This window comes from Tenrec ecaudatus, chromosome 2, assembly GCF_050624435.1.
Source record: "Tenrec ecaudatus isolate mTenEca1 chromosome 2, mTenEca1.hap1, whole genome shotgun sequence".
In the NCBI taxonomy this organism is placed as follows: Eukaryota; Metazoa; Chordata; class Mammalia; order Afrosoricida; family Tenrecidae; genus Tenrec; species Tenrec ecaudatus.
The window spans coordinates 212,502,712-212,529,338 of NC_134531.1; the positions used below are offsets into that span (position 1 = coordinate 212,502,712).

Here is a 26,627-nt window from a genome sequence, read left to right on the forward strand (position 1 = left end):
CCTCTCCATCTATGGGGCTTGGCAACCGCAGCTCTAGGAACCCAGACTGTGGAGTGAGATTTAACCCACCAGCCTCTGCCTGGGCAGGAGTGCAGTTCTTACCCGGGGAGTTCTGGGTGGGGGAGTGCTAATTGGAAGACTACTTAAGGACAATGTTGTCCTTCATGATGCAAAACCCAACCCGTCATTCTAGTTGCCATAGAGTTGCCTCTGACTTGTCCTGGCGCATCAGAGTAGAACTGTGCTCCGCAGGATTTTCAGAAGTAGATCTCCAGGTCTTTCTTCCGCGGTGTCTATGGGAGGATGCCAACCTTGCAGCTAACAGCCGAGTGTGTTAACTATTTGCCCCAACTAGGGTCTCTCACCAGTCATTCAGTACCACCCTCTTTCCGATCACCGCTGCCAGGCCAGCTGACACCCATCCTGCTGCATGAAGTCAGGCCCAAAGATGATGAGGTCCTGCACCTTCTCTGCTTTCTCCCAGGGAGGGAAAGAGAGATGGGTGGGTGGTCCTGGAGCCGTCAGCCCAGTGAAGCCACAGGTGGAGCCCTGGCCTCATAGTATTGGACCCCAGTCACTGCCCAACACCTTACAGAGGCCGATGCGGAAGGAAGCTGGCGACAGTCAGGTGACCCGTGCGTGTGCTTACCTGGGCTGTTTGATGCAGGTTTGGAAATTCATGAAAATTACTTTTGGCCAAATTGGTGAAAGCCTGGCAGACGATCTCTGGCCAAAGAAAGAATGAAATCAAGCAGGAGGGAAGTGGGATAAAGGCTCAGGGAGGAGGCATCCTGCTACATGGGCCCCCATCCCAGGGCTCAGGTCTCAGATGGAGACCAAGAAAGGAGTGGTGGGAGCGAGACATAATCCCAGGGAGAGAGAAGCCCACAATCACCACCCGGCCCTGAGTTCATCCTAGAGCTCCCTGCCCTTTGCAGGGTCACCCCCTGCCCCTTCCTCGTGCAGTAGCTTTGAGGGTTGTGGACGAAACAGTTAAAGCTCACTGGACCCTCTTCCTCCTACCCTTGAACCGGAGGGAAACTCATCGCTGAGCAGTGTTTCCTCCTGTGTTTAGAGGCCGTAGTGGAAGCTAGTACAACACTCCAGCTCAGAGCGTCCCAGCCTTCCAGGGACATTCACATCCCCGGGAAGTGCTAATTCAGCAGGTCAGAGGCTGTATGCCTCACCAGCTCCCAGGAGAGGTGGGTGCTGCTGGTCTCAGGACCCCATTGAGTAGCCATCCCGCACAACAGGGAAGAGGTCAACATCTGCAAGCTGTACTTGCTCACTGAAGTGTTCCCTCTCCCCTCGAGACCCCGAGCTCTAGGGACCATCTGGGGTTGACGCTTGAAGGCCTCTCACCAATGACATTCTGGAGTGTGTCCAGGGCTGGCTCGATCAGCTGTTGGATGTACTGCTGCACAATAGTCTCAAACGTCTTGTAGTTGACAAATCCAAGAAGCTCTTTGCCCCGGTACTGCTTGTCATATTTTGAGACTTCTTCATGAATTATTTTTTTAACTACAACATAAAACAGACCAACACAGTGAAGTCTAATAATACCACAGCCTTTGAAAGAGATCGTTTCCTGTTTTGCCATTGAGTTGACCCCCAACCCAGGGCGCCCACATGTGTGTCGGAGTAGAGCTGTGACCCACGGGGCTTTCGGTGGTTATGTTTTTTGGAAGGGGAGCACCAGGCCTTTCTTCTGAGGTGCCTCTGGGTGAACTTCACCTGCTAACCTTTCAGTCAGCAGCTGGGCCCATCAACCATTTGCTGCACTCTGTTCGAAGACAGACATTCTTTAAAAGTCATCCTGGCCCATTGTGCCCTTCGGCAGTGTTTCCAAAGGGAGCTTCTTGACGGGTGATAAAGAAGTTATACTTTGAAAATGCTGTCGTCAAGTGCCATCAGCTTGGTTCTGGCTCATATCGATCCTCTGCGCAACAGAACCGAGCACTGCCTGTCCCCCTGCCAAGAGGCAGGCATTTGACCAGCCACGAAGACATTCTGTGGTTTAAAACCAGGAAAGGTGTGCATCAGGGCTGTCTCACCATCCTTATTCGGTCTACCTGCTGAGAATATAACCCCCAAATCTGGATTATACGAAGAAGGACGCAGCCTCCGGATTGGAGGAAGGCTTATGAACAACCTGCGCTATGGAGCTGACACGACCTTGCTTGCTGAACGTGAGGAGCACTTGAAGCACTTCGAGAAGAAGTTCAAAGACCATAGTTTTCAGTATGGAAACTGTACTCAATGTAAGGGGAAAAATTTCTCACAAACTGGATCGATAGGTAGCATCAGGATAAATGGAGCAAAGATGGAAGTTGTCAAGGATTTCATTTTCCTTGGATCCACAACCAACCAGCGCCCATGGAAACAGCAGTCAAGAAATCAATGGATGCGTTCCATTGGAGCAATCTGCTGAACAGGGCTCTGTTTGTTTGTTTGTTTGTTTGTTTTTGCTGCTGGCAAATGTTAAAAGGAAAATATGCCACTTTGAAAACTAAGGTGAAGCTAACCCAAGCCATGCGTTTTCAGTGGTGTAATATACAGGCTTCGTCTTGCAGTCACAGGGCCACTGTGAGAAGGAAAGCAGCCAAGGGCGTCTAACAACAGCAGCAAGAAGATATAAGAGAAAACTGCACAGTGAATACGAAGACCTTTGAATTAGGATGCTGGAGGGGAAGACTGACTATGACCGTGAGATGGACAATCAAATCTGTTGGTGTGATTCGTCTCCTGTACGTGGGACATATCATCAGGAGGTCCTGTTCTTGCAGAAGGACAAGCAGAGGGTCTGTGCACAAGAGAATGACACTTTAGCTATATGACAGCTCTTCGAATCAGTAGTGGCTGGAAAATTGTTTTTGAGCTTTGCCTGCTGGAAAACCAGAGGCTTGCATGGACTTCATGGTCATTGGGGGACGTACTCGTACTTACTTAGTAAGTAAGATTACTGAGTAATCTCTCTCATCTTCTCACTGCCATCGAGTGGATTCCAACTCATAGCGACCCTACAGGACGAGGTAGAACTGACCTGTGGATTTCTCAGACTGTCACTCTTTGGGGGACTAGAAAGCCCTGTCTTGCTCCTGTGGAGCCGCTGGTGGTTTCTAACTGCGACAGATAACCACGACGCCACCAGCGCTGTGATAATTACATAATCTGCTGTCAATTTGAGACTTATGAATGAAGGGGTGGAGTTCACCTGTCAATCCCAGCTTGATGGCCTCATTTGGAGGCGCTAAGGAGATAAATAACTCATTACAGGTGGGACACACGCTCAGTCCCTGGGAGACATTCTTATTGACAAGCCCCATGGAGACAGGCTGATGACAGCGAAAGCCTGGGAGCTGGAGGAGCCACATGGAGACCCCTGCCAGTGCTGAGATGCTCACAACACCACTGGATCCACAAGACTTCCCACCCACTGGCCTGCGATTTTCCTGCATTCGGCATCATTGCATGTGTTTCGTGAGTCTGAAGAGGACTGTATAGATTGATATCAGACATATGGGCTAATATCGGACTTATAGACTTGACCTGAACTGGGATTTTTACTTAATGTACAATCACTCTTTATATAAAGCTTTCTTAGACACATATGAGTATCTATGAATTTGTTTCTCTAGTCCACCCAAACACAAGGCCTCCTTTAGTTAACTCAACTGAACAATTTCCCATGGATTTCACCACACCATTGGTGTTGTGTAGAGTGGGTAAGGGCAGAGCTCCAGGGTGGAGGTTCTCTGTGAGTGGAAGCAGTTGGGGTTCTCAGGGGGCCACAGGCTAGACGTGACTCATTGCACACATGCTATATGAGCCGGAAGTCGTTTCCAGTGTGGGTAAGTAGGACTTGCCAGTTAGGGGAGTCTTGTCCGACTGACCTTTTTCGGTGTTGGCTAAAAGGATGAGTTCCCAGTTTCTAAACTCCTTTCTGATTTTGTTGTATAACCGCGACTCATTGTCTTTGACAACTTCTTCTCCTTCCAGGAGCTTATCGATGTTTTGATTGAATTCCTTAATTTTCTGAAAATGGGATAAAGCATCATCAATCTGTTTGGCCTGCAGGGTTAGTGTGAATCCTGGGTCAGCCTTGGCACTGTTAACAGGCAGAGCCTGCAAGGGGCCCAGTAAGGATCTTCCCATCTCCATCCTCAGGGTGGGGTTGAGCGGGGCCCACTTGAGGACCTGCCAGGCCACCAGGGAAGAACTCAGCCATCTAATGCGGTTTGGTGACGGAGAAGTGAGTGACTGTGTCCAAGTTTCATTCGGGAAATCCTTACCTCAATCAGAAAGAACATCTTATCCGTTTCCATGCTCGGGATGTCCGTGCCATACTGCCGCAGCTCTTCTGTCGCCCCCTGGTGGAGATCCTTGATTTGCTTCTCTAATAATGGGAGAGATTTCTGGGACAAATGAAAGCAAACATTCAGGAAAAGGCCCTAGGAATATGGGTGGGAGCTTGTTTCAAACCATTTAAGGGGATCAGAATTTCCATTCTTGTGTGACACTTGATCAGAGAGAGACCTGTTTGAAGACCCAAAGAAGGCTTTCCATGTAGCAGGGTATGTTTGGAAATTTGGTAATGCAAAGAGGATGAACCAGTTGTTTGGTTTAACTTCAACTTCAGAGACACCAGGTGTGTCAGAGTAGAACTGTGCTCAACGTTGATTTTTTGTGGGGGGTGGGGGTGGGGCTGGGGGATTACATCACCAGGTCTTTCTTCCCATGCCCCTTGGGGTGGACTGGGCCATCTGACTTTTCTGTCAGCAGCTGAATGCAACAATGATGTGTTATCTACACAGAGTCCCCGAATTAGGACAGGTTCCATGCTGACGACTCCATTGTGAATCGGTTCTGGTTTCACTCAGAGACCTTCTTTCCCCCTTCAGTTTTCATTATAAAACACTGTAGTGTTTTGAACAGTAAATCACAACATCCACTATCTACAAGTGAACATCTGAGAAAGAGAACAGCAGCCAATTACCGGATGCCATGCTGTGTGTAGTGTGCATTAACGCAAATGGACTCACTGCCATTGAGTCCATGCTGACTCACAGTGACCCTATAAGGACAGGGTAGAACTTCCCCTGTGGGTTTCTGAGACTCTAACTCTTTAGAAGAACTTTCTCCTGTGGAACAGCTGGTGGTTTTGAACTTCTGACCTTGTGGCTAGCAGCCCAATGGGTAACCAGTACCCCCAACCAAGCCACTGCCATCAAGGCAGTCCAAATGGTGAAGCGACTAAAACAGGGCTGGAGAACCTCTGTGTCTGCCGAGGGTCATTGGATAGTTATAACATCACTCAAGGGTCAGACTGGTCAAACATCTGTTTCACTTACTGCTAATGTGACAGCTGAGTCGTGTGATAGTAGCTGGTCTTGGTGATATTGCGGGCCTCCCACGGCCTGCGGGCCGGACATTTCCCACCCCTGTACTAAAGTGTTGGTGGTGGTTGATAGCAATCATGGATGTATAACCTTGCCACCCCCCGCCCCAGGGGGACGAATAACAGAAACGTGAGTGAAGGGATACAGTGGACAGTGTAATATATGAATAGATATATAAATATATGTATAATTTATCAAGGATTCATGAGGATAGGAGGGAGGGGGAAGGAGGGAACAAAGAGGAGCTGATACCAAGGGCTCAAGTAGAAAGAGAATGTTTTGAAAATGACGATGGCAACATATGTACAAGCTTGCTTGATACTATTGGTTCATGGATTGTTATATCTGTAAGAGCCCCCAATAAAATAATTTTTTTAATTTAAATAAGTGAAAGCATTGGTGGTTGAGACCCAACTAGAGGTGGTTCGGAAGAAAGCCCTGGCAATCTGTTTCCCCACATCCACAAACCGAAAACCCATGGAGCACAGTTTGATGCTGCATACAGGTGGCCAGCTGTCGGAATCGACTCAACAACATGGGCCGTACAAACACTGATGTCAAGTCGATGTTGGCTCATAGCGACCCTGTATGACAGGATAGAACTTCCCCTGTGGGATTCAGAGGCTGTAACTCTTCATGGGAGTAGAAAGCACCGTTGTTCTCCTGTGGAGTGGCTGGTGGTTTCGAACTGCTGGCTTGGTGGTTAGTAGCCCAACGACACCACCAAGGCTCCCATAGGGGGTAGGAGGAAGGTATATTTTTTTCAGAGCCCTAGTCTGCAAAGTGAGGGGTTTGACTAGAATCGGTGCTGCTTCAGGGGGTTTCTAGGCATCACCCAGCCATTGGGTCAGAAACTCTGTGGGGCAAGGGGAGGCCTGGGGACCTGGGTTTGAAAAGCATCCCAGGGGACTCTAGTGTGCATGGGAGCTTGAGGCCCACTGGCCCCTTCCAACTGACTGATCTTTGAGCAGGTGTTGCCTGCCCTCACAGGCATCACTGCTCTGCTCTCAGGGTGAAAACAATATCCTCACAAGCTGCTCCCCCTTGTTTTCTAAGGTTCATGCAAGCGCCGACATACTGGGGTGCCCAGTAAGCATGCAGTGTCAATGCTTATGCATTAAGACTCTGGGATTGAACGGCATTATAAGAGATTTGGATATGTGGCCCATTTTTGAAAAGCAGTAAACATGGAACACTCTATTTCTTGTCATTCTGAGCCTAGGAGGATGGCGTTGCTTGTTTCTTTGGACACCGCTAAGCGTGCATCACCTACTGAAAAAAAGGATGATGTGTGAACTCAGAGGTGCTTCCCCTTCACACAGCTCAATGGCCACTAACCGTCCTGCCCTCCCTGTCTTTCTTCTCCTGCACTGACAGGCTCGCTCGACTTCTGTGTCCCCACTGGGCAGGTAGTTGTTGCTTTCCCACTTTAGGAGTTCGAGGGATGGCCTGTGGCCATGAGGAAGGTGACTTTTAGAGTTTGGTTAGCGAATGCCTTGGTAACTGCAATTTTGACAGCTCACCACCCAACCCAATGCTCACATTGATGTGTGCGATGAGTTCACTGGTCAGTTTCTCGGCCAGATGGGGCACCGTGGCCTTGCCTTCATCCAGCAGAACTCTGAAATAGGGAAGGAGAGAGCATGCATGAGTTCAGTGCCATGCTGTCCCACTGTGTTCCAGTACTGGGCTTTATAAGTGAATGTGTATGCCAAGAAAATCGGAAGACAGTTACTTGGCCGACTAGCTGGAAGAGACCCATATTTGTACCCATTCCAAAGAAAGGCAACCCAACAGAATGTGTCAATTATAGACCAATATCATTGATATCACATGCAAATAAAACTTTGCTGAAGATCAGTCAACAGTGAATTGACAGGGAGCTGCCAGAAGTTCAGGTCAGATTCAGAAAAGGATTCAGAATGAGGGCTATCATTGCTGAAGTCAGATGGATCTTGGCTGAAAGCAGAAATGACAAGAAAGATGTTTACTTGTGTACTATTGACTATGCCAAGGCATTCATTCTACTATGTGGATCATAACAAATTGTGGATCACCTGGAGAAGGATGGGAATTCCAGAACACTTCATTGTGCTCATGAGGAGCTTGTACTTAGATCAAGAGGCAATGATGCAAATGGTACAAGGGAAAACTGCACGGTTTAAAATCAGGAAGGGTGTGCGTCACGATTGTATCCTCTCACCATATGTATTCAGTCTATATGCTGAGCGATACAGATGGCTCCTCAGAGAAACTGGATTATGTGAAGAAGATTGTGGCATCGGGATTGGAGGAAGGCTTATTAACAACCTGTGGTTTGCAGATGACACAACTTGTTTGCTAAAAGTGAGGAGGACTTGAAGCACTTGCTGGTGAAGACCAAGGACTGCAAGCTTCAGTATGGATTACAACTCAATGTATAGAAAATCCAAATCCCCACAACTGGAACAATAAGTAACAACATGATAAATGGAGAAAAGAGAGCAGTCGTCAAGGATTTTGCTCAGATCCTCAATCATGCTCATGAAACTGCAAGAGGTACACCTGCTGCACAAGGCCTCTGTAAACTGTTGAAAAGCAAGGGTGTTACTTGGAGGACTAAGGTGGGCCTGACCCAGCCCATGGTATTTTCAATTGCCTCGTGTGTGTGTGAAAGTTGAACATTGAATAAATAAGACCGTGGTAGCTATATAATCTGTTGTTAACTTGAGACTATTAAGAGTGAAGGGGCGGGTTTTAGCTTGTCAATCAGGTCACAGCTTGTTGATGGAATTAATAGCTCCCTGGAGGCCTCTCTCTCTCTCTCTCAGAGACATTCCTGTTGACAAGCCACATGGACCTACACTAATAAAGCCAGAGCCCTGAAGCTGGAGGAGCCATGTGGAGACCCATACCAGGACTGAGATGCTTCTACCACCGCTGGATCCATAAGACTTTCCACTCATTGGCCTGTGATCTTCCTGCATTCAACATCATTGCATGTGTTGCATGAGTCTGAAGAGGATTTTATAAATTAGTATCAGACATATGGGCTAATATCAGATTTACGAACTTAAACTGGACTGGGCTGAGATATTTTCTTAATATACAATTATTCATTATATAAAGCTCTTTCTTACACGCATATATGAGTGTCTATAAGTTTGTTTCTCTAGTCTATCCAGACTAACACAAAGACCAAATAAAAATAGATGCGTCTGAACTTTGGTGTTGGGAAAGAGTATTGAACATCTCATGGACTGCCAAAAGAACAAACAAATCTGTCTCAGAAGAAGTATACTCGGCAGCGATGCCGAGACTTTGTCTCATGACCTTTGGACATGTTGTCAGAAGAAACCCATCTCTGGAGAAGGGCACGATGCTTGGTAAAGTGGAGGGGCAGTGAAAATGAGGAAGACTCGCAATGAAGGGGATTGTCACAATGGCTCAAGCACAGGACGGACAGCATTTCATCCTGCTGTACTAGGGCCACAACGAGTCAGAACTAACTAGCTAGCACCTGACACCAATGACAACAGGTGAGGTCACTTTGTTTTTGCTCCCCCGCCCCACCACCACCCCTCATCAGGAGCTGGTTATTATGTGAGAAACCCAGCTGCTAATTCCTGGCAGCAGAGGGGTGGTGACCTGCTTCATTTCTACCCTGGGCTGGTTCCCCCTCCTCAGGCAATCCGGTGCCCTCCCCCCACTCCTGAAAAGTCACCGTATTGATACTTGGCATCACGTAGCATGTTTCAGCCTCAGTAGCTGGACTACAGAGGCTTGAGATGATGCATGGCACAGCTGCTCATTGCTAAGCCAGCCCACACTCAGGGGATCCAATGCTACATACAGACACAAGTATTTTACTCATTATAACCAATGTTTCTATGATACTTAAGAAGTGCCAAGTACCATTCTAAGCCCTGTACACATGGTTAATGATTTAATCATCTGTTATGGGTTGAATTGTGTCCCTTAAAGTAATACGTGGTGTCCTGACCATGGTACCTATGAACCCGACTGGATTTGGACAGAAGTCATTGAAGATACTGTTAGTTAACATGAGATCATACTGGATCAGGGTGGGTCCTCATCCAGTCTGTATGGGGCACTTATAAAAGAGAGGATATGCAGACACACAGGATGAGGACAGTCATTGTGAAGATGCACCCACAAGCCAAGAACACCTGGGGCAACCAGAAGCCAAGAGAGATAAGAAAGGATCTTCCTCTAGAGTCTTCAACGAGGGCGATGGTCCTGTTGATGCCCTTAATTCCGACTACTGGTCTCAAGAACTGTGAGGCAATGCTTGTAGCTTGCCATTGTTTAAAACCACCCACTTGGTGGCATTTTTTCACTGAAGCCCTAGTAAACTCGTACTCAGATTTTAATGTTAACTCTCTGCGGCTCTGCAGTAGTGGTGTAGAGCAAAGATAGCACTTAGAAGCCAAGGTGCGCCTACCTAAGCTGTGGTGTCTTCAGTCACCTCATCTGTATGTGACAGCAAGACCATGAACCAAGGAGACTGGAGAAGAATAGATGCTTTGATTTATGTCGTTGGTGAAGAACAATATGTACACCATTGTGTTAGTCTGGAGGGACTAGAGAAATGAATTCATGGGCATTCATATGTGTATAAGAAAGAGCTTTATATACAAGAGCAATTGAATATTGAGAAAACATCCCATCCCAGTCTAGATCAAGTGGATAGATCCGATATTAGCCCATTTGTTCTATACCAATCTATGAAGTCCTCTTCAAACTCACAAAACACATGCAATGATACTGCATGCAGGGAGATCACAGGCCAGTGAGTCAGAAGTGTGTGGATCCAGTGGTGTTATAAGCATCTCGGTGCTGGCAGAGGCCTCCACGTGGCTTCTTCAGGTCCCAGGGAATGGGCTTTATCGGCGTAGTGTCATGTGTCTTGTCAGTAGAGCGTCTCTCAGAGAGTGAGCTGAGAAAGAGGGAGTGTCTCCCGCCTCCTAGAGAAAAATACAGGAATTCCCAGAATCCTCAGGGGAAGGCCATACCCACACCAAGGCCTCCTGGGCTGTATCCTGATTGACAGACTAGACTCCACCCCTTCACTCTTAATCCTCGCAAGTCCCAAATGAATATCAGATTATGTAGCTACCACAACCATCGACTTCCAGAAGAAGGAAGCAATCTGTGTGGGGAGAAGTATAACCAGAGTGCTCCTTAGATGGACGAATAGCAAGACTTGGTCTAACATCCTTCGGACATATTGTTAGGAGAGACCAGTCTCTGGAGAAGGACACAGTGCTTGGAAAAAGTGGAAGGTCGGTGAAAAAGAGGAAGGCCTTCAGTGGGGTAGATGGCTACTAGAGTGGCCACCACAGTGGGCTCAACCATAAGAACGACTGTGAGGAGGGCACAGGACCTGACAGTGTTTGGTTCTGCTGGACAGAGGTTCACTCTGAGCCGGAATGGACTGGACAGCACTAACGACAACACTGTGAGAGGAGACAGATCTCTTGAGTTGGACAATCTGTTTCTCGTCTTGCTTCTACTCACTGTTTGTTCTACTTATTGTCCTTATATGGAAAATTTGGAGAAGCTTACCTGGATGATATATTCCTTACAATTTTGCAGCCCTCAAACAAACAAGGGAAAATATTTTGGGAAACCCAAGTGTTGCCTACAAAGGCAGTGACATCGTACGGTCTTTAGTCATCATCGGTGAAGCCCAATTGTTTCACTTTCTTTAAATAAGCGAACACATTTCATTAAAACAATTTAAGAAAAAGAAAGGTCGTACTCCATCTCCATGCTACCATCTTGGGTAGAGAAGTTGGTTATAATCGTGGTCAGTCTTAGTGGGTTAGGGGAAGCACCTAGGAATCCATCTAGGAATCCTCACTAACATGTCTCACCTGAAATTCGGATGCCCTTGAAAGAAGTTCATCTCTTTCTTGGTGGCCTCTGCCAAGCTCAGCCTGTTGGTGATCTCCTGCTGGCCCCGACACTTGACAATCATGTAGCCTTTCTTGAGGTAGTAAGTACGGTTTCGCACCACCTCCAGGATACATTTCTCAGCACCCTTGTCCACCAGATCTGGTTTGGTGAGGATCCCTGTGAGACGCACGGGTAGAGCAGAGCAGTGCACAGGTCAGTTCTCCCTTCTCACCTAAATTAGTGTTCTCACACTTCCTAATGCCGTGACCTTTTCATACAGTTCCTCATGTAAAATTATGTTCGTTGCTACCTCATAACTGTCATTTTGCTACTGTTATGAAGCGTGATGTAAATATCTGATATGCAGGATGTATTTTTAATGCTACAAATGGAACATAATTAAAACATATGATTAATCACAAAACAATATGTAATTATATATTCTGACATTTATTTCTAACTACAAATTAACGAAATTTTGTTTTGAAGCGTGGTGTAGCATGGGTAACAGTCTTAATATAACAACAGTACACTACGTGGCTACATTTTGCAACAGTATGGGTAACGAGCCAACGTGATGCAAAGGTTGAGCTAGTTTCTTTCTCACCAGATCAGAAATTCTTGGGCGGTCTTTGCAAGAGCACAACGAAGATCATGTTCCACAACAAGTCTACTTCTGTACTAGACTTGATAACCAGCAAGCTGGAAAACCCTGTTTCACAAAGATACAGTATTGGAAATGGAAGAAGAAGGAGCAACCCAGTCTCAGACAGAACAGGACGTGACTGCAAACACTTGATCCAGAATCTTGTAACTGGCCTTGTAAAGAAATCAGTTCTCACTGCATCGCTGTTAATAAATTCAATGAACTCCTCTTGTGCTGTCTCAGGAATATCTTCAACTTTGACTGTGAATGGGCTCCTGGCAAGTGTGAATGGGGTGTCAGGTAGATTTGGAAAATAATGATGAAATTTTGTCTGCAAGCATATGCAAGTGTTCTTTCACAGAAATTATCATAGTAATCCTTCTGTCTGGTTCAATGTCATGTTCCTCAAAAAAAGCAGTAATCTTGTAAATTTTATTTTCATCCTTTTTTTTTTTTTGCCAAAGCTGAAGTTTCATTTGCAAAGATCAGATCTTTTCAGACAAATTGAGGCATATTGCATTGGGTCCTTGCTGTGATAAATGTCACTCCTTCAAGATGGCAAAGATGCCACCAAGTAAGCAGTTCACTTTTATCGCCGAAAAGTGCTTTGAACTGCGGTCTTGCTTTCTGATTAAAAATGTCTTGAGTTCATCACAAAGCTCAAAAACACGTTTTAAAACTTCTCCTCTCGACAACCATCTCACTTCAGTGTGAAATAGCAGAGCATTATTGGGCACATCCAACTCGTTGTACAGTTGTGAAAACAGTTGACTGTTTAAAGTGCTCGCCTTTACAACATTGACAGAACTTATGACACTTTTAATTACTTCTTGTAACTCTTGTGGCAGCAGCTTCATTGCTAATATTTGCTAATATGGCTTTTGGTGACTCGTTCAGTGTCAAACATTGAAATCCAGATCGACATCCTAGAATAGCCGGAGCACCATCTGTGCAAGCACCACAAACCTTTTCCCAAGAAAGCTTATGCTTTTTCAGAAATGAACCAACCGTGTCAAATACATCACGTGCGGTAGTTGTCCTTTCAGGAGGTTTGCAAAAAGAAACTCTTGTTTAAAGTTGCCATCATTAATATACCTCACGTAAACCAGTCACTGTGAACAGTTTGTAATGTCTGTAGATTCATCAAGCTGGACGCCAAATATTGGAAGTGGAGCAGATATAATTTTCTGGATTACCTGATCAAGAATATTGACATGTTATTGATTCTTCTGCAGACAGTGCTGTTAGATAAGGAAATTGCACTTAATTTCGTAACAAATCCGTCTCCAATCATAACTCAAACAATGTCTTTGACCGCTGGAAACAATAAATCCTCAGCAGTGGTAAGAGGTTTCATAGCTCTGGTGATTCTGAGTGCCACCAAATATGAAGCTTCAAAGGCTGCTACATTTTGTTTGTGGTAATTGCCACCAGTGTCAAGTTTGGCTTTCTTGAGTCCATCAGCTTTGCTTCTAAAATAGTTGGTATCCTTGCTGGCAAAGCTCGGATGCTTGCTATCAAAATGGTGTTTTAGTTTGCTCGGCTTCATAGATTCGGCTGATAGAACTTCACAAAAATTAACACACTGTAGTTTCTCAATTCCGGCTGTAATTATTGAGGTAAAACCATACTGCAAAATATCCTCACTATATTTTCTTTTCCCAACGTTCTTCTCTACATGATCCATTGTCATGGGATGGCTGGCTAATGGAAATAATATATAACAATAGCTTTACTAATACAGAAGATGACACATGGCATAGTTCAGTCAATGCAGTTCATTGAAAGTTTCCTGTGATTTGCCATTCTCCGTTGTTTTTTTTACATACCTGTTACTATCACAAGGGGGCAGTATTCACATCAACCACAGCTGAATGTAAATACCAATCAGGATCCAGATTAAGTTCTCATGGGGGGAGGGTGTGTGTGTGTGTGTGTGTGTGTGTGTGTGGGTGGGTGGGTGTGTTGCAGTAGTTGATGATTTAACAGTACATGATTTTACATTTACCCAGTAATTATAATTCCTGAAGTATAATTACCTCCAATACTGCTGCTTTTAACACAGCAGCTGCTTTCTACACAGTTGCTGCTCTCTACTAATGCATGACTGGGCCGCATAACTACATTATGACACCAACCCTGTCACATACACCTGTATTTGTACAAGGTGGATGTGATGGTGTTGGTGTGATGATGTCATCACTCCAGGTACTCGTATGTGGGTGTATCGGCATTTGGGAACCGCCTGGAGACAGCTAGAGGAGCGGTGCCTCAGTTCCTAAAACCATCAGAAATATGTGTTTTCCGATAGTCTTGACTTAGGGAACCCTTGTGAAAGGGTCGTTCAACCCCCAAAGGGGTCACAACCCACAGGTTGAGAACTGCTGATCTAAATGCACTTGGAACCTTCTACGGCCAGGCCCACCCAGACCTCCTACGGGCCCAGTTCCCTAGAGCCTGGCAGCCCTCTATTCAGTCCATCATTACCCTCCTTGTTTGTGATTTGTTCTCACTCACCACTTACCCCTGTCACTGTTTCTTCCTTGCTTAGTCTAATTAGCTCAGCAAGTGTTCCTTGGGTGTTTGCTGTGTGGCAGGACCAAGGGCAGTAGTCTACGAAGAGACTGGGCCCATCCTCACTGCCAGGGGTGTGGTGAAATTTTATGCGCTGAAATTTTAACCAGACTCCTTGATGGCACAGCTCGAGGGGTCTGTGGGCTGTTAACTGTGAGAGTCTGCCATTGGGCTGTTAACCATAAGGTCAGCAGAACAGACCAGCTGCCCCTACTCAGGAGTAAGAGTTTTTTCTGTTTCCATAATGATCGACCACTGTAGAAAGCCTACAGAGTGTCTTTATTGGCTGAAATTGAGTGGATTTGGGTTGTTGTTGGGTGAGTTGCTGTTGTTAGGTACCACTGAGTTGGCTCCAACTCTGAGCAAACCTATCCACCACATCTGAATCCACCTTTGACCCTTCCTTTGGGAAAGGAGAGGGCCTTCCACTGGGAGGGAAGAAAGACCCCTAAGAAAGCTCTAGCACAGGAACCAGTAGTCAAACATGAAGACCACCATCAGTGTACTGTATTTGGAGAAGGGGTTGTGATATCATAAAAATGGGGATTTGTAATAAGGACTCACTCTAGCTGGGGCAGAGAGCCTTCCCATACTCAGGCTCAGTTTGACATGCATGCTTTCCATTTGAGAAAGGACTTTGGTTTGAAATGACGCTGGACTTTTAGATTTCAGAGCTAGTAGACAATACAGTTTCATTTGCTACCCAGCTTGCGGTACTTTGTCCACGCAAAGCATGTGAGGAGAGAGGGCGGAGAGTGAAGGTTCTCCTGACACTCACTGAACCCTGACTGTGAATGGAAAGGAGCCACACGTGGGGGCATGTGCTTGTCCAGAGCCCATAGCTGCCGCCCACCCCCCTCACCCACGCCCCCGAACATATTCTTGGATTCCGCATGGAATTGGGGGTCACCACAGCAGTGCTGGGCTCGGAGACCTTCTAAATGTATGTGAGTCTCTCCCTCCCATTCTGTCTTCTGGAAGCCTGGACCCCTCTTTGTACCTATGGTTCTGTCTCCCTCGGGGTCCACTTCCTTAGCCATCTTGAGTGCCTCCGTGGTGGCGATGTCCACATTGCAGGGCACCACCACCAAGTTGATTGTCTGCTGTCTCTGGATGTACTTCTTGATGAGTGCCTTGACCTGAGGCAAGAGAACCACACACAGGAAGATTACACTTTGCTTATCTGGGAACCGGCTAGGCAAATGCGACGGTCCCAAAAGAACATTGTCCCAGAGGGTGACCCACATTTTTCACACCTCTGTGCTCTTGCTCAGCTCGTGCCCTTTCTCTGAGTCTTCCACACCCACCTGCACTGCTCCTCTCTCCGCTGACCTCCTATGGATCATCCAGAGCCCATCTCTGGTCAAATGTGACTTCTCCTTCTTCCCCAGAGCTCCCTGTATGCTTCGCGGAGCCTTTTGTCTCAGCGTATTTACCTAGTGAAGCCATTTCCTATACGCGGGAGCAGACACCATTTGTCCTTTGGGTCTGGCTTATTTCATTCAGCACAGTGTGTCAGGTGTGGCCCAGCTCACAGCAGGTATCAGAGCCCCATCTATTCCAATGACTGAATAGTCAGTCTGCCACTGGGTGGGTAGACCAAGTCTCCAGATGGTGCCAATGGTTAAGTGTTGGGCTGCTCACTGAAAGCCTGGGGTTTAGGTCTACCCAGAGGCTCCTCTGAAGAAAGCTTGGCATTGCATGTCTAATAACTCACTGGAAACCAGGAGCTCGTGCACATGGAGTTGCCATAAGTCTCAGAGAACTCCTCAGCAATCGTTGGTTTAACTTTACAGACCATATTTTGTTCAACCATTAACCTCTCAGTGAGCACTGGACTGGGGCTGTTTGCAGAGTTTGGTCAGAGTGAAGCCTGCTGCTATGAGAATTGGTATCTGTGATAGGTATGTTTATTGTGCCAACCTGGCCAATAGGAACATGTGGGATTAATAAGGTCACAGTTTGATTGGAGGGCAGAGACAAATGGCTTGGCAAACCCTGCCTCTCTCTCTCTTGCTCTCCGGTGATTGGACCAGTGTGTGGTTGCCTTAGCTAGTTCTCTGCCTCAATTTGTGAGCTACACTACCTGTGGGACACCCAACCCATGGACCATATCGCTAGAGCTCGAGGTTCCTTCAAGACCTGTTTCACCACACTGCTGGAGTATGCATCGCTTGAGCTTGGGACTGTTGGATCCTGCCATTTGGCTGACTTTTGGTGACCCGCCTGCTGTTTGCTGCCTCTCGCTGGACTGCCTGCATTGCTCTATGAAAGACTCGGCTGTTTGTTTCCTTGACCTTGGACCCAGCAGCCCTCGTGAGTTGAAGAACTTCCAGTATATTAAATGTTCCATGGAAGTGAGTTGAACTGAGCCCTGTACTGCTGTGTGGACGAATTAGCTGTTATTTTCCTTTGGGCTGTATCTATCTATCTATCTATCTATCTATCTATCTATCTATCTATCTATCTATCAACTCATAAGTGTCCTGGGTTTATTCCAGTGTCCTGGGTTTATTCCTCTAGAGAACCCTGTCTAACATAGCATCGAAGTACCCGAGTGAGTCCCTGCTTTCACATCTTTGGGGTGTGTATGCGGAGTGGAATGGCTGGGTGGGTATATATGCTGAGTGGAATGGAGGGTACTGCTGTTGGACTGCTTGAGGAACCGCTGGACTGTTTTCTCCTGCAGTGGCACACTCTACCTGCTAAGCAACAATACCCAAGGGTAGCTATTTCTCCCTGTCCTCACCGACACTTGTTTTTCTTTTCTTTGTTTAAACAACAGTCATCCTAATGAGTAAAGAGTGGAATCCCATCATGGTATTGATTTTCATTTCCCTAATCACTGGTCATGGTAGCAGAGTGGTTATCAGGCAGGCTCCTCACCACAAGGCCAGCAGCTGGACACCAGCAGCTGTTCTGTAATAGGAGATAGACAAGGCCGAGAGTACACTGGAGGGGTCAGGGTGGCATAGCAGTTGCGAGTTCGGCTGCTAGCCACAAGATCAGCAAGTCGAAACCACCAGCAGCTCTGCTGGAGAAACTCAGGGCTTTCTACTCCTGTGAAGATCGTGGGGACAGTTCTCCCCTGTCCTTCAGGGTCACTATAAGTCCATGCAGTGTTTTGTGGTTTTTGTTTTTTGGGGGACAGTAAATGGAGTTAGAAGACGCCCTCCATCTGGGGAGCGTGTGTGAAGGGTGATGCCATCTGACAGTGAATCGGAAGACTTTACCAGGAAATCAACTTGCTCTCAGGAAGGGGCTGTTTCACCTACGTTTGGTGAATCATGGGTGTGGTGGGTGCCTGACGCAGGGAGCTGTGAATGTCAAGGTCAGTCCTGTGCACCCATCGCTACCAAGTCCAGAGGGACCTATGCACAATACAAGGAGACTTCAAGAGTTCATGGGAAAACAGGATCGGTGGGACGACAACAGAATTTCCCCACAAACATTTGGAATCCCTTTAATAGGAATCAGAATTGAATTTTCACGAACACGTCCTTGATTCGGCATGCCTTCCTTGAATGACAACAGCACTCAAAGTGGAGCACTAATTGGGTCACTAACGGACTAAAATCCAGTGTGGTATCTGTCACTCCAGGAGCTAGGGGTAGGGCTGGGAGGGGTGGGTGGTGGTGGGAGGGGGTGGGTGGTGGTGGAGGGGATGGCTGAATAGTCCCAGGGTGGAGACAGCAATCCAATGCTGGCCAGGAGCCAGCTCCACCTCCTGGAAGATGCCAAGAAAAGATGCCTATAGCGAGATACTCCTAGAGGAAACTGCTGCTTTGGTTGGGAATTGGGAATGGGTTGGGACTCTTGCTTAAGGCCAAGGATCTGGGTGCTAGGAAATTATCTCAAAATTAACAGCAAGGGGCAGCGCCTCTCAGCTACCTTTCCTTAGGACAGGGCGGCGGGTGTGCTCAGGAGCTGAGGGGAGCTGGGAGACCATGGTTGAAGGCTTGGGTGCAGGGCAGAGGGGAGGAGCCTTGGGAGGGGAGTGGGGAAGGAACTGAAGGAGGAGGAGGTGGTATTTGGCTTGCATTTCCATGACTGCCCTAAACCCTGATTCCCCTGTGACTCACCCCCCCCCCCACCCGGACCACCACCCCTGGGGCTCGGCCAGTCTGAAACTAAGGCACATCCTTATCTGGTCCTGGACGTGTCTATTGTTCCCAGCAGTGGGCTCTAGGAAAGAAACTCTGTGTTCCCCTCTTGAAGGCAGGCCTTAAACTGGGAAAGATCAGATTGGAAGGGGAGCATATAATTTGGACAAAAACAGTACAGTAAATACATAAATAAAAGCTGGTCTAAAAGTCAGTTAGTTGATAAGACGATTGGGTCAAAAAATGAGTCAATCCACTGCCAGGGGTTGATTCGAACCCGCAGTGCTCTGTAGGGCAGAGTAGAACAGGCCCCATCGGATTTCCCAGGCTTTAATCTCCATGGAGAAGAAAGTGGGACTTTATATTCCCATAGAGAGTTCGCGTAAGAAACCCCCAGGGGCAGGGCAGTCTCCCCTGTCCTGATGGGGTCTCTGTGGGGCGGAATTGACCCAATGGCAGAGAGTTGGGATGGGAACCTGATGGAACCAAATGGTCACATCTTTTTCTGATGGAACTGCTGCGCTGACCTTTTGGTAAACAAAGGAGTATTTACATGCTGGGTCACCAGCATGCCTCCAAAAACGAGAAGTCACCTCACACAAACACGCACTGGTTGACTGAAATCGAGTCACTGGAGACCGACTCATGGAGACCCCATGGCTGCCGAAACCACTGGGCCCACTTCATTCTCACTCCCTTACGTGCCCCACCAGGTCCGAGTCAGGAACTCAATCAAAGGCCCTGCTCAGAGCGGTCCTGACCCACACAGACTTCGGAGGTGCCCTCTGCAGCTCCTCTACTCCCGACCCACCTCAGCTCTGGCTCTTCAGTTCCAGAGAGGCTCACCTGCATTTCAATGTCCGGGGGCTGGTTCCCCACGGCCACCCTGGTGATGCCTGGGAGATCAATGAGGGTCAGGTCCGGGACGTCCGGAGAGGTGATTTCCAGCGTGATAAGCTCGTGACTAATGCCCACGCCTTGTCCCGCGATCATATTCTGGGCTATGGAGGCCGAGAGGGGAGAAACCCAGAGTCCCAGTTAATGAGCATCAGCGAGGAGCGGCTGTTACTTAAAATAAACCCCCCCAAAGCCAAACTTGCTGCCATCGGGTGAGTGCTGCCTCATAGTGACCCCCTGTGGGCTTCTGAGACTGGAACTGTGGGAGTGGAAAGCCTCACCTTCCTCCAGAGGAGCTGCTGGTGGTTTTGAACCGCCCACCCGACGTGTAACCACTACACCCCCAGGCCTAAGTGGTTGTTCTTCCCGGGGTGTATTTGGTAGAAAACAGCAGTGGTTTTGAAGGCCGCAAGTTGACGGTTTAATTTGTAAGCAGCCTCCACGCACACTCTACACGCTCTCAGAAGAACAGAGAGTCATCATATCAATATGTTAGCAACAGGAACATGCAGGGGTACCACTCTGTTTCTCCGTCTCCTTCAACGCGTTTCAGTGATACCCAGTGGATGATTCAATGGGTCTGAAACTCTGTCTGCCCATTCTTTAACACTGCTCCCTTCAGAAGGTGGAGAGAGACTAATTCTTCTCTACTTGGGTGTGGACTGGATATAAGACTTGCTTTCTAATAGACAGTGTCCTGGAAGTGACAGTGTATGACTAGGTTGTTAAAGACATCCTGGACCTCTCTTTGCTTTCTGTTGGAGGTCCCTGAGGGAGGCTCCCTGCCACATTGAGAGGACTCCAGTGTTGTCGTATGGGGAATCATAAATGATGTAAATCTGAGGGGAGGCCATCTCTATTTTGGAAGGGCTCCTGTGGGTGGGCCAGCTTCGAGGCCTGAAGTAGATGGCACAAGGATCAATGCATAGTCGGTGGCTGGTGGACAATTTGGTGGGTGGCAGATTAGTGCTATTCTAGTTGTTCTGCTCTGAACATTGTAGGACCCGCCTCTCGGTGAAGATTTGGTCAGGTGTGTACCCAAGAGTAGGGCCACCGGCTGTGCAGGTCTTCAGCTTTAGCAGATACTGCCAAGCAGCTTTCCAAACAGGTTGCTCCTACCTGTCCTGGCCCCAGCAGCGGGCGGGGGTTCTGGTCTACCATTCTAAAGATGTTGTGGCTCTGGAGGTGTTTGCTCATTATTCATTTGCCAACAGGATCTTCCCTGCCCCCGCACCCAGCGCATGCTCGTGTTAGGAGTTCTGGGGAACACACAGCCTGCCTGGCATGTCCCCCATCGACTGCCAAGTGTAGAGGGTCAGCCAGGTGCCCATTAACGCTGCAGGGTGTGCTGGGCAGTACAAGAAAGGGATAGGGCAGCTCTCACGGGCATGGCTAGGGTACAGATCTTTGAAAAGTTTGAAAGCTGGGAAACAGGCTAATAATTGAGGTGTAAGAACTGGAGTTGGGAGCTGGACAGCTCTACTTTGGAAGGAACCACTTGGCTTGTAGCCATGGGGGGTCCTCTGGGAAGCACTGAGCCCAGGAAGTCATCACTGGCCTTTTGCTCTGACAGTGAGGCTACTATTTTGTTGTAGTGAGTCATGAATTGGGAGGCTAACCACAAGGTCATCAGTTCCAATCTACCAGTCAGTCTGAGGGGGGAAAGATGAAGCTGTCTGCTACAGCAAAGACGTACAGCCTCAGAAACCCACAGGGATTCTCTGTGCTACAGCGACTCTGTGCGTTGGAATCAATGAGTTTATTAAACAATGCAAAATCTGGTCTCCGTCGCAATCAGAGCTCACACCTGTGGAGGCTCTTATGTGTGATATGGGTTGTTATTACTATTATTTTGCCTCCCACCCACCCCTCCCCAGCTGAGATCAGGCCTTCAGGTAGCACAAATGATCTGCATTCAACTACCGATCAAAAGTTTGGTGTTTCGTTGGTACAAACAACAATGGTATCACAAAGCACACCATGGCTTAGAAGGACCTGTGTGAAGTTAGCCAATCACGAAAAACTAAATGTTACATGAAATCACTGTTATAAAGGAGGGAAAAAGAACCCAAACAAACAAGACTTTCATACCAAGGGAGCAGACTTTAGCGATTGCTAAAGGGATGGGGGCGGGCAGATAAAGTGATGGAGCAGACTGTTGACGGGTGTTAACTTGTATGAAATAGCCCACAAGGGGGAGAAATCAAGATGCAGGTGAAGGACAAACTACTGGAGGGCTTGATTAGTAGTTTAAATGACTGAATACAAAGTTAAGGATCTGAAATATAAATCCCCCCCTAATTTACTACTTGGTGGTTCAAACCCCCTGGTAGCACTGTGAAAGCAAGACTCAGTGGTCTGCTTCTGTCAACATCAGAGCCCCTCCCCCCATGAAACATTTTGACTTTGTCATAGGGGGCCCCCTGAGTTGGAATGGACCGTGTGGTGATGGTTTTGTTGTTGTTGTTCGGGCTGAGACCTGAGAGGGCAGTGAAGGTGGAGGGGCAGGGGTCTGGTAGGAGGGATAAGCAAGTGACCTCCAGGGTCCACTGTGGAAGAAGCCTGACAACAGAACCCTGGCACAATTGATTTAAAAAGACACATTATTCTATTTCCTATCACTAATCTTCCATGTTAGTAAACCTCGCTGATCTTCCAGTAATTATCTTCCAGTAATGATCTTCCAGTAATTAGCAGTGCCCATGTTTAGGGAGAGCAGCCTGGAGGGAGATGTGGCCACAAAGCCACAGGCAGATCAGCCAGCAGCCAAGGCAATGATGAATGACCAGGGTGGCTGAGTCTGGCCCTGGGTTAGGGTTAGGGCAGAATGACCCAGGAAGGCAAAGAAGAGAGGAGATGGTGTGAGGCTGAGGGACCTCAATGGGGAAAGGCCCAGAAGGCTTTTGCTCCACTGTGTGGAGTCCGGAGCTGGGCAGGAGGAAGAGGGACTATGGATGAGGCCCTGGAGTATGGGGTGGTGCCAGAGGCATGAGGGGTGGGGTGGGGTAGTTGGCAGACCTCACCCAGGAGGCAGTGCAGTGTATGAGGAGGTAACTCCATGAGGACTGAACTGGACCAGGACCTGGAGGGAGAGTGGAGGTGATCTAGCGGGCAGTGTCATCCACTTGCTCGCTGCCATCGAGTCGATTCCCACTCACAGTGACCCTATAGGACAAAGCCGAACTCCCCCTGTGGGTTTCTCAGACTGTGACTGTGTAAGGGAGCAGAAAGCCTGGTCTTTCTACCTTGACGAGGCTGGTGGTTTCTAACTACTGACTTTGCAGTCAGTGGCCCACTGTGGAAGCTCTATGTCACCAGGACTCTTTAGCAGGGGCGGGGAGGGCTGGGGCTGTTGACCAGGACCAACAGCAAATCGGTTGCCTCCCCAACTGCTGCAACCCTGAGTGGAAGCGTGCTCACGGGGTTTCCCAGGCGACCCTGCTGGAAGTAGATGGCCAGACTTTGTGATGAGGCCCTGGACGCAGTCATTGTTACTTACACCTCCCAGAGACCACAGTGCTGGGAAGGTGGTTGGTTTTTTCAGTGAAGGATGTGGTGAAGGGGGGGGGAAGGAGGAGGAAGGAGCTGGTGACAGGAAAGGAAGCCAGGAGCAACCCAGGGGCCCCTACCTTTGTGTATAACCTGCTCCACCAGCGCTGGGTCATGCAGTTGGTGTTGTGTGTTTCCAAAGCTGATTTTCCCTGTCCACTTAGCCTCGCATGGCTGCCTTCTCAGTTTCAGCACCAACGGACACCTGGTGACAATACCTGAGAGAGATTCCCCCCCACCCCCCAAGTGTTATGCTTCCCATTAAGAAGAGTCACGGTGTCTTTTACTCCACTCCCCCCCCCCCACAAGGATTTCCCCAGGGTCCTCCACAGGGTGGCCTGTACTTCCTGGTCAGTTCTAGGCTCCCAGGTGAGTGAGAGCAGGGGGTTGGGGCAGACAAATGAGTCCAAGCCACCATACCCTGGAGCCCTTTGTGGGCTGTGGTCACCTCCTGCCCCCTTGCTCCCCTGTCAGTCATGTGCAGTGAGGGCCACCAGAGTTTCCATCATGTTAAGTGCCTTGGTGAGCCCCCAGAGCCCCTGGGGCTGGAGCCAGCCCCTTCGAAGGTTGCATAAGACCTGCGGTAGTGGGGGGGGTTGGGGAAGGGGAGCCGGGGAGGTTTGCAGCAGTGCAACCTGTCCAGAGGCATTCTCTTCTGGAGGGGAGAGGGAGGAGGGTGGTGAGGGCCTGGGGGAGAAGCTGGAAGGGGTCAGCAGGTATTCTAAAGGTGTATGGAGGTACCTGGGAGGGAGGTAGGGGCTATCTGACCCACCTGGGGCCCCTGAAGTTCTGAGGCTTGAGAAGCCTCAGAGCTTTGTGAAACCGAGAGTCCCCGTGTGGCCCCATGATGAGCTCAGGGCCACTTTGCCCCATCTAGGGATTCCACGCTTAAGATCATGAACAAGCATCAACCCGCTGGCTGCAGGGGCCTTGACTGTGAGAGAGGGTGGTTGAGATAGCGCAGCAGGACCCCCAGGCCGCCGCCCCAGACCACTGCGATTGCCGCCCAGGACTACTCCTGATGACTTGTCTGGGAAGCCGGCTGGCTCTTCCCCCAAGGGTGGCTTCAGTGTCACTTGCTATTGGGCAGTGCCATGTTGCTTACCACTGCCCCTGGGCAGGGCGACGCCCGACAGTGCCTCCAGCACCGAGCTCTTGCCGGAGCTCTGGTCCCCGATGACCGCGATGGCGGGCAGCGCCAGGTCCTGCTCCACGCCCAGGATGCGCAGGGAGTCGATGAGGTCGATGCAGGGGCGCACCTTCTCCTCATACAGGAGGCACAGGTTCCCCTGAGGAAAGCAGACAGGCCTCACCCACCCCGCTTCCAGGCTGGGGTTCCGCCCACGGTGCCCCACCTTGGAGACCAGGGACAGAGTCTGAGCACCTGGGAATGCGCCAAGGCTGCACACACATTGACGACCACCCAGGAGGGGCCAGTCCAGAGCCACCCAGAGGAGCCTGGGGAGCCTAGTGCTCTGCTTCCAAAGGGTCACTGAGTGCTACTCTGACACACAAGACGGGCCACCAGTTAGAAGCGGCCCGGCCCAGACTGGCATCAACGAGCTGTTCATTGCGGGGCTGCTCAATACACACATCACCATCGCAAATGCAGAGTGGGTAGATCGCTTGGCATTAAAAAGACAGATGTAGGCCTATCATCAATCCCATCACTTAATTGATACACAGCGCAGCCAATCAGAAGTAAACTTAGGTGTCAAATGCATGCGCAAACAACTGCGCTAAGTGCAGCGAAACTGACAAACTAAGTTACCGCCAATTTTTAGGCCTTGTTTTTTTTTGTCTCTTAAGAAAGGGTATTAACCTTCAGGACCAGGGGTGTGAGGGGAGATAACTGGGAGGGTAGAGGGTGAGTGGGTTGGAAAGAGGGAACCGATTACAAGGATCTACATGTGACCTCCTCCCTGGGGGACGGACAACAGAAAAGGGGATGAAGGGACATGTCGGACAGGGCAAGATATGAGAAAATAATAATTTATAAATTATCAAGGGCTCATGAGGGAGGGGGAGAGGGGAGGGAGGGGAAAAAAAGAGGACCTGATGCAAAGGGCTTAAGTGGAGAGCAAATGCTTTGAAAATGATGAGGGGAAAGAATGTACGGATGTGCTTTATACAATTGATGTATGTATGGATTGTGATAAGAGTTGTATGAGTCCCTACTAAAATGTTTTTTTTAAAAAGAAAGGATATTAAAATGAGTGGGGAAGCTATGCACAAAGCTCTGACTCACAGTGACCAGATAGGATGGCGGAGAACTGTCCCTGTGGGTTTCCAAGACTGTAACTCTTTATGGGAGTAAAACGCTTCATCCTTCTCCCCGAGGTGCGCCTGGAGGTTTAGAACTGCTGACCTTGGAGTTAGGAGCAGCCCAAATGCATAACCATGATACCCCCAGGGCTCCTTTCTCTGATAAAGGGGGCTGGAAGTGTAGACTTCTCTCTTGACTTTTTATTATTCTCAAGGAAACTCTTTCCCTTTCCGGGCTTAGTGAACATCTTTTTGTTCTGCTGATGATATATGTCATAGGGCATCTGGTCAACCTCACTGATACATCCATGTCTGGCAGGGAGAGAATGGGGTCCCCTCAGGGGCTACATGAGTGGGGTGCATGCACAACACCAGCTCTGTGTCACCTGCTGGCTATAGGGGACTGACATCCACCATTTAGCTGAGCTTTCTCTGTCTCTTATCCATGTGAGTAAAGTGTTGTTCCACTCACTGCCCATGTGTAAGGCATGTCTTTCCCGGAGACTCTGGACCTTGGCTTTACAACAGGCAAGGGGCCTGCAGTCCCAAGTCTGAGAGGGCCAGGACTGCTGCAGAGCCTGCATATGCCCCTGGTTGGCACTGACTGGGGACAGAGCTTTGCATCAAGGTGGGCCCACTTTGCTGGCTTTAGCACATTGGTACGCTGGCCTGATGGCCACGCGCCGGTGTTCACCTGGTTGATGCTGAGGACCTTCATTTGTTGGCCTTTTGGTTTACCTTTTCCCTGGGCTGGCTCCCATTCTCTCCTGGCAGTATGTTGGTCACCACGTGTTCCTTCAGTGTCAGTGTGGTGAGATGCTTGTTGAGATTGAGATCGCCTCCTGCTGGCTGGCTTGCGGGACTCTCCTTTTTCACTGTGCGGGATGACAGCTTTGGCTGGTGGTGAAGCATACTTATCCCTCTTTTTGGAATGAGACTTGGAAGAAATTAGCTTTTGCGTCCAGTAGTACCAAGACTCATGAATCTTCAGCATTAACGTGTGCCCAGTCAAGGCTGATGGGTTCCTTTGCTGTCCTCCTGTGATTCTAACCTCCTTGGAGAGTGCTGTAAAGATACAAAATGGAAGAGGGGCTTAATGGTCACCAACAAGTCCATCCCTAGTGTGACAGTTAGGTTTTTTTGTCATCTTGGCTGGGCCAGGATTCTCCCACAGTCTGATGTAACGTAATGCGGTCAACTCCAGGACGGGATGGGATCTTCTGGGAAGCAGCCAAACAGTTGTGGGGAGAATCAATAAAAACAACAACAACGAAAAACTCGCTGCCATCAAGT

At 48.6% G+C, this 26,627-nt stretch overlaps 1 protein-coding gene across 2 annotated transcripts in view; it reads right to left on the reverse strand.

Moving 5' to 3' along the window:
* The window catches only part of MX2 (MX dynamin like GTPase 2), a 49,812-nt gene that overhangs the window by 10,650 nt on the left and 12,535 nt on the right, over positions 1-26,627 (reverse strand). For both annotated transcript variants that reach the window (XM_075542274.1, XM_075542273.1), the window contains exons 2-12: positions 26,073-26,399; positions 24,175-24,358; positions 23,150-23,287; positions 19,470-19,624; positions 15,521-15,659; positions 11,279-11,477; positions 6,942-7,020; positions 4,293-4,415; positions 3,894-4,035; positions 1,363-1,521; positions 650-726 (exon numbers count right to left, since the gene is read on the reverse strand). In XM_075542274.1, the coding sequence (XP_075398389.1) occupies positions 650-726; positions 1,363-1,521; positions 3,894-4,035; positions 4,293-4,415; positions 6,942-7,020; positions 11,279-11,477; positions 15,521-15,659; positions 19,470-19,624; positions 23,150-23,287; positions 24,175-24,358; positions 26,073-26,246 (1,569 nt within the window). In that variant the 5' untranslated portion in view covers positions 26,247-26,399. The remainder of the gene's footprint in view (positions 1-649; positions 727-1,362; positions 1,522-3,893; positions 4,036-4,292; positions 4,416-6,941; positions 7,021-11,278; positions 11,478-15,520; positions 15,660-19,469; positions 19,625-23,149; positions 23,288-24,174; positions 24,359-26,072; positions 26,400-26,627) is intronic.